Source organism: Acanthisitta chloris, unplaced genomic scaffold (assembly GCF_000695815.1).
Source record: "Acanthisitta chloris isolate BGI_N310 unplaced genomic scaffold, ASM69581v1 scaffold23246, whole genome shotgun sequence".
Taxonomy (NCBI): domain Eukaryota; kingdom Metazoa; phylum Chordata; class Aves; order Passeriformes; family Acanthisittidae; genus Acanthisitta; species Acanthisitta chloris.
In genome coordinates, this window is record NW_008676833.1 from 37,182 (window position 1) to 44,232 (window position 7,051).

General features: G+C 38.0%; 1 protein-coding gene across 1 annotated transcript in view; it reads right to left on the reverse strand.

Annotated features, from left to right (window-relative positions):
- ZDHHC13 (zinc finger, DHHC-type containing 13) overlaps positions 1-6,713 on the reverse strand; it is a 15,130-nt gene extending 8,417 nt beyond the window's left edge. The window contains exons 1-9 of the mRNA XM_009076292.1: positions 6,586-6,713; positions 6,033-6,155; positions 5,499-5,576; positions 4,885-5,029; positions 3,627-3,691; positions 2,899-3,061; positions 1,780-1,905; positions 1,329-1,462; positions 642-742 (exon numbers count right to left, since the gene is read on the reverse strand). Coding sequence (XP_009074540.1) covers positions 642-742; positions 1,329-1,462; positions 1,780-1,905; positions 2,899-3,061; positions 3,627-3,691; positions 4,885-5,029; positions 5,499-5,576; positions 6,033-6,148 — 928 coding nt within the window. The 5' untranslated portion in view covers positions 6,149-6,155; positions 6,586-6,713. The remainder of the gene's footprint in view (positions 1-641; positions 743-1,328; positions 1,463-1,779; positions 1,906-2,898; positions 3,062-3,626; positions 3,692-4,884; positions 5,030-5,498; positions 5,577-6,032; positions 6,156-6,585) is intronic.
- Positions 6,714-7,051: the final 338 nt, after the last annotated feature.

Here is a 7,051-nt window from a genome sequence, read left to right on the forward strand (position 1 = left end):
CATCTCAAAGTGTACTCACAAAAGCCTCTTCCAAGCAAGTAAATGATAGGCAGAAATTAATCCACTGTATACTAAGGATTCTGTGTGACCTTAATAAAGACAGGCAGGAGACTGGACCATCTATTTTGCTGGAATACAAAGGATTTTGTTCCCTGATTTTTGTGTGTGGGGTGTGGAGGGTGTTGTTTTTAAAGACAGAAGCATGAATACCACTAACTGTCAGATCCTTGACCTTTTAGAAAGAAAAGATGCTCTTAAATTATTAATAATGCCTGTGCTGTCTGGTTATAGCAAATGCCAAAATACATCACTGCATAAGAGTTCAATGAGGAAGCTTAAAGAGTCACATGGAGATGCTAACAGAAACAAGTGGGTTTCTAACAGACATCTCCATTTTGATATGCCAGTAACATAAGAAACAGTTCAGAACATGAAGAAAACAAAAAAAAATGCTAAAGAGAAAATAAGGTACAGATTTTTTAGTCCATATATAACTTCAGTTTGAGGTCATTTTGCCTCTGTCCCATGGAAATAAACCAATTTTACCAGATATTAACAGTCATGTGGAATTGCTCACTACTGTCTGCGTGACCGGGTTTAAATTTATTAGGAACTCTCTATTTCTTGAGTGTAAAGGATATCAGGCAGGAACCAGAAAAACCAGGTCATGGCCATCCAAAACACTGAACTTAGCAGAAACGCTGTGGGAAGGTACCTTAGATTCTTGAACCCCACAAGGTGCCTGAAAGAAGAGAAAAAGTGTTTTTCAAAATATATTTAAAACACAACTCCAAAGAATGCAAATCATCTGGTTTGTTATTTTAATATTTCAGGTCTCTCAAAGCAATCAAGAACTGTCACATCCAGATGTGAAGGGGGTTAACAAAGCAAAAATCAAACTGAAGAGTTCCAGCCCAGTATTACACAATGAGAAGTGCTCATTAAAACTCATTCTCTGTCAAAATACAGCAGGAAAAGTTGTGGCAAAGCACATTTCTAAGCACTGTGAATGGATATCTCAGTGTCAATCAGATGCAGATAGTCAATAACACACTCTTTAACATTAAAAATAGCTAACAGACTGGGTTGGGGATTTTTTTCCCCAAATCTTTCAGCCATGAGAAACTATTGCTGCGTACACCTAAAGACATTCAATTTCTATGGTCATTCATTCAAAAAAGTACATATATTTCAATTTCTCACACACTCTGCAGCCATTTCTCAGGTTTTCTTTATGCTAAGTAAAACTAATCCCTGACAAGAATAACACATTATATAGCTTATATGGTGTCTCTAACAATTAATTATAGAAAGAAAAAGCCACAAACCTCACAAACAGAGCCATCACAAAGAGCAGGCACAGGAGCACAACTCCTTTCAAAAGCCAGGAATCAGAACTCAAGTTCATGACGTATCCTATGGCCCACATCAGTGTCAGGGAAGTTGCCAACATCAGGAAGAGCTATTAAAATTATTATTGTTAGAATATAACAAAGTATTCAAGCACGACTTACTTAAAAGTACTCAGTTCATGTAAGAACAAATGCTGAAAGGCTCCAGATAGATAAGACAAGATGAATCCAGCAGGGGGAAGGAATAACACAAAACCCCCAGAAACCACTGCTTTGTGGTTTTAAAGAAATTTAAAGAAATTTATTTTTGAGCACCCAATTTCAGAAACCTCAGAAGTTCCTCTTGTTAGAATAGAGTTAATTGCATATCACTCCAAACACAGCATGCTGTAGTTTTATATCCATTAGTTATTACTTGGGAAATTACCTCATATTTCTCCACTACTTGCAGTAACCCACTACTTCTCCTGCTTCTCATCCTTTCTTCCGCTTTTATCATATAAACTGTGAAGCGATCCAGGCTTTGATAAGCAAGGTCAAGTGGTGTCTCTCCCTTTAACAACAGAGAGGGCTGATTATTTATGCACTTAACACATAAATATTTTGCTTTTTAACAGAAGAAAATAATACAGTTAAAACAAGAATACCTGGCTACTTCCCAGCTCCATCTCCTCCCCAGTTTTTTTAAGGCAAGGGTAAGCTAAATTCAGAGTTTTAACATGCTTAATTCAGTGCTTTGTGGTTCTGAAAATTGATACTTGCAAACAGATTGCATCCATTTGACTTGTATGTTGGACTGCCTCCAATAACCTGAAAAGCTAAACTGTCAGCTATAATATTACAGGCTTAAAGGGAAGGTTTCTTGTTTATGTTAACTGTTTAAAACCAAAACAAATACCCTAAGTCACACCCATGAATGAAAAAAAAAGCAGCAGATGGAAAAGCTGCAGTTTCATACACAAACCTTGAATAACCACACTGTACAAATATAGCTATATAGTTGTGGAATTAATGCTTTCAACATTTATACTTCTCACAATCAATTTTTACAGATATTAAGATGAAGGCTTTGGGTTGAGACCAGCACTCTTGAAGGTACAAACAGGTGGTGGCAAACACTGCTTTCACAGCATGATGTGCATGGATTTTGAAGTCTTTGAGTCTGACTGGACACTAAGACACTGTCAGTTTTTAAAGTCTTTATTCCTCATGGCAACGTTTTGAAGTAGGAAACAGCCAAATTAAGAAACAAAAAAGAGATGAAACCCCAAGAAAACAAAACAAAAGGGGGGTGTGTGTGGGAACCTGCAACGGGCACAATTATCTTGAGTGAACAAAAGGTTTGGTTGTGCATTAAACAAATGTTCATACTTGGAGTCATACCCCAAGAAAGGTGCTAATTCCTCTTGGGAAATACCAAGAACACCTGCTCCTAGTCAACCCCTGTTGTAATTAATATCCCACATGGAGAAGACTTGAATTTTTCTTTACACTCACTTCACACATTCATGCCACATGGGATGAAGTACCATGAAAGAAATCATACCTTGACATTTTTTATGTCCAGGCTGGCACCAGCTTCCAGCAACAGATCCACTGCACTAGTATTTCCTGATGCTATTGCCCAATGCAGTGCAGTATTCTTTTGAACATTGTCTACAGCATTGAGAGAGGGGTTAAACTTTAAGAGAAACCTCGTGGGTTCTGGTCTGGATGAAAATAAAGTGCAACAGTTAACAAACAGAAGCCAATCTATACTGGAAATGAAAATTTTGAACACCTTATAAAACCACTGTTCCAATCTGTGAAACAACAGCAGGTATGCAAAGCTTTGTCTCAGAACAAGCTCAGCAAGTTTAGAATTCAGTACCTGCACAGAGGGTTTTCCTCTAAACTATGTTATCTCCCAATATTTTAACAAATATGAGGTATATAACACAGATTCTATCTTCTACGACATCATGTATAAGCTTACACCACATTTTATTTGTTCTAAATGCATTTCACTGTGTCCACCTTCTTTTATTTTCATTTTGGGGAAAGCACAATAAAACTGCAGATGATTTGGCCACAAACCTAAACTTCTTGTACAAATTCTTTTGACTTTATTTGCTATATCCTATGAGCCAGCTGCTAACTCCTGAGCTCTGAAATATTATGTATCTTAGTACAAATGAAAGGGAGAGGAATATCAGTTTAAAAAAAAACATGAGAAAAAATTTCCATCGCTTGGGTACAGGAAAACAGATTCTTGTCCAGTTATTCACTACTTACCCCATGGCTTTTTGTGCTGCTAACATCAAAGGTGTTTGTCCATTCAAGTCTGTTGTGTCTATGTTCTAGCAATAAGAAAAAAGGTAACAAGCAAATGATTAGCAGTGATTCAGAAACCAGTGAGATGCTCAGGTTTAGAGTCATCCAACTGCCTTAGCTTCACTAATTGAAAACAAAATGGAAAGAAACCAAGTTATACCACCTAAGAAGACAACACTCATTTAAACATTTTTCCACTTCTATGAGACTTGCATGTTATTCCTTTCAAATTATTCAGAGTTTCCACTAAGGACATTTTTATGGGAGAGTCTCCTCTAAGCATATTTTCAGGTAAATTCTGTTAAACATATTTCTTGTCCTCTTTTGCAGAAAAATACTATAAATAAGATGCACCTTGTAAAGCAATGTGACCCATCTTCCTTGTGCAAATGGAGGTACACAACAATGTCCAAGTATATAAACCAGGTTTATTAAAACAACAAAAAAGGACTGTGTATCTCAGGATATAGTTAAGCAACTAACCTGGATTACCTAATTTTCTTCCTTCTTCTGAATTAAGGTCTGCTTTTGCCCTGCCTCCACCCATCATTACATTAGAGCAGATTTACTTGGAAGAAATGATTAATCATTTGGATTTTTTTAGTAGAAGACAGATGGGCTAAGAACTTCATTGAGTCTGTGATATACAACATCAGTTACTCTACTAAAGAGAATTCTCTGAGAAAGAAAACACTCAGCAAAGTTTTAAATCCTAATACTCTAATGTTTCTAAGAAACAGTCTAGATCACATAAGAAATCTCCTCTCATTTTTATTAGCAAGTTGTTACACTTGTCATTTATTCTGCTCCTTCCAGATGCAAATTAAGTCATCAACTAGAGTGGATACACCATCAAATTAAATACAGAAACTTCTAATAAAAATTCAGACCTTCTAATAAAAATTCATCTATTCTGCATAATTCAACTGAGGGACAACTGTATGGATTATCAGTTCCAAACCCTTAGTCAAATTGTAAATACTTTGTGATGTATATACCTTAAATATTGTTTCTTGTTCTCAGGTTTAAAAGCCGGTTGTTATTTACACAGCACCACAAATCTCCACAGCCTTAAAGACTCCTTAAACACTCTGACAGGTATGGGAAGTCATGGCTCAGGAAAAACAGTGGTAAAATACTGCTTAACTAGAAGACAAACCAGTTAATTCTGAGATGTATGGTACACACAGGCAGCTAATTGTTGACATGAAAAACATACCTGGCCTTTTGCTATGAGGTAAGCTATGATGGGCATGTGTTGGAACAACACTGCTAAATGAATGCCACTGAATCCTTCCCCATCAATGAGACTGGGATCTGCTCCACATTTCAACAATAACATGACCATGGGCAGGTGTCCTTGTCTATAACAACATAGGAAATGAAGCTATAGAGATGACTTGAAAAATGGATACTTGAATGAAAGCCTTGCCTTAATAATTCTCATAGAGACCTCACAAAGAACAACTGTCCTTCAGATTCTTATGATTTTATTCAGGAAGTGACTTTTAAGTTAAACGTTTGTATCAGGAAACTCTATCAAATATACATCTTCATAAATCAGCCTAGGGCAAACTGTTCATTTAGAATACAGTAGTTTTTCTACAGGAATTTCTCCTGTGAGCAGTCAATCAAGTGTCTAACTCTGGCAAAAGACTGACAGTCCAGAAGAAAGCCAATGTGAGAATTCACACTCAGAGAAGTTATCCCAGAAAAATTATTTAAGGTTATGTTTTCTCCAAACAAGCAGCACTTTATTCTTCAGACCACACAAAATGCTACTCCAGCTGTCAATACTAACAGATTTACAAACAGTAGTGGCAAGCAGCATACCTAACAGCCCAGTGAAGGGGAGTTGAATTCAAATCTCCACCCAGTTGATCCACTACAGCACCTTTGGAAATATAGTATCTGTGTGATAACAACACAGCAAGATTAAGAACAGACATCATAAAATACTAAAACATAACACAGGTCCAGTAGGAGACAGCTCATAAGAATTAAAAATAAAAAATCACTAGAGCAGCAAATGGACACAAGTATTTCTGCAGTAAATTATGCTGCTTTGAGAAAGTGTTTATGGAAAAGATAAAGCAATTAGCAAAGCACTTCTAAAATCAGCTTTCATCTTTGTTAAACAAACCAAACCCAGGAAAATCTAATTATTTCATGTACTGCACGATTTCACATATAAAGGAACTGTGTATCTTTACATTTCAGTGCCATTTTCACAAAGGTAAATGGGTTCAAATCTGAATTTTATGCTTTTCTTCTCATGCAGCAAGTTCCTGTGTTGTGAAGTACAACAGCAACTAAGAAACAGTGGCAAAATACTGGTGTGGCTTTCACAGGGACCCCTGAGCTTACTTAACCAGCTCCTGTCTGTTGTTTATTGCTGCCCAGTGAAGGAGAGTCACATTCTCTTTGTCTGGTTGTCGAACATCATATCCTGCTTCTACCAGTTCTCTGCATCGCTCCAGCATTCCATACCTTGAACAAGAAAAAAATCAATTTGCTTACTTGTTATTACATACATAATGACATCCCATACTTATTTTACTGATTTGTTAAATATTCTCCACTTTGGAGACAAACACATACTAAAGAATAAAATCAAACCCAGTAAGCATAACCCAGCAGTTCCTCCTTGAGCAAATTCCACACTGTACTTCAAAAGAAGTCTTGGAAAAAGAGTTGGGCTGAGCCTTGGTGAGCTGAATTTCCTACTTAACAAATCTTATTGAAATACCTTCGTTTAGGACATAAACAGTAACAATAGTAGCTGTAAGTAATTCTTCTTCTTCCATTACGGGGAGAAATAGAAACTGAAAATATCTCCATTGTAAGACTCGCCAGCCTGGCTCACATTAGAGGACACTCCCATCTATTTCAACACTAGGCACACTCAGAACATACTTACTGTGTAGCCTTAACAATATCACATGTGCTGGGATCTTCCACAGTGGGATATGGTCCTGGCTGAACTTCATCCCCGTGGGGGCTGTGGCTGCTGTGCACATGAGCTGCATGAGGCCCATGGCAATGGCTTTTACACTGCGGGTTAACAAAACATCTATTGCTACAACTCACAAACGAAAACCTAACCCGATTAATGAACAAACAATCACGACTCATAGACCGTACAGCACAGCTCCCTCCCCCCAGACGCACAGGCTGCACGAGTCGAGGTCCGCGGAGACAAATGAGGAAGTTCACGGTTAAAACCACCTGAGAGGAGACTAAAGCCTTTCACTGGCGCAGGACAGCGGCGCGGGCCAAAGGACAGACACGCCGAGCAGCCTGCGGAGCTGGTTCCCCACACAGCCCCCGCACCGCGCCGGGAACCGCGACCCACGGCCTAGCCAAGGGTTTAAACGCGCCCGAGC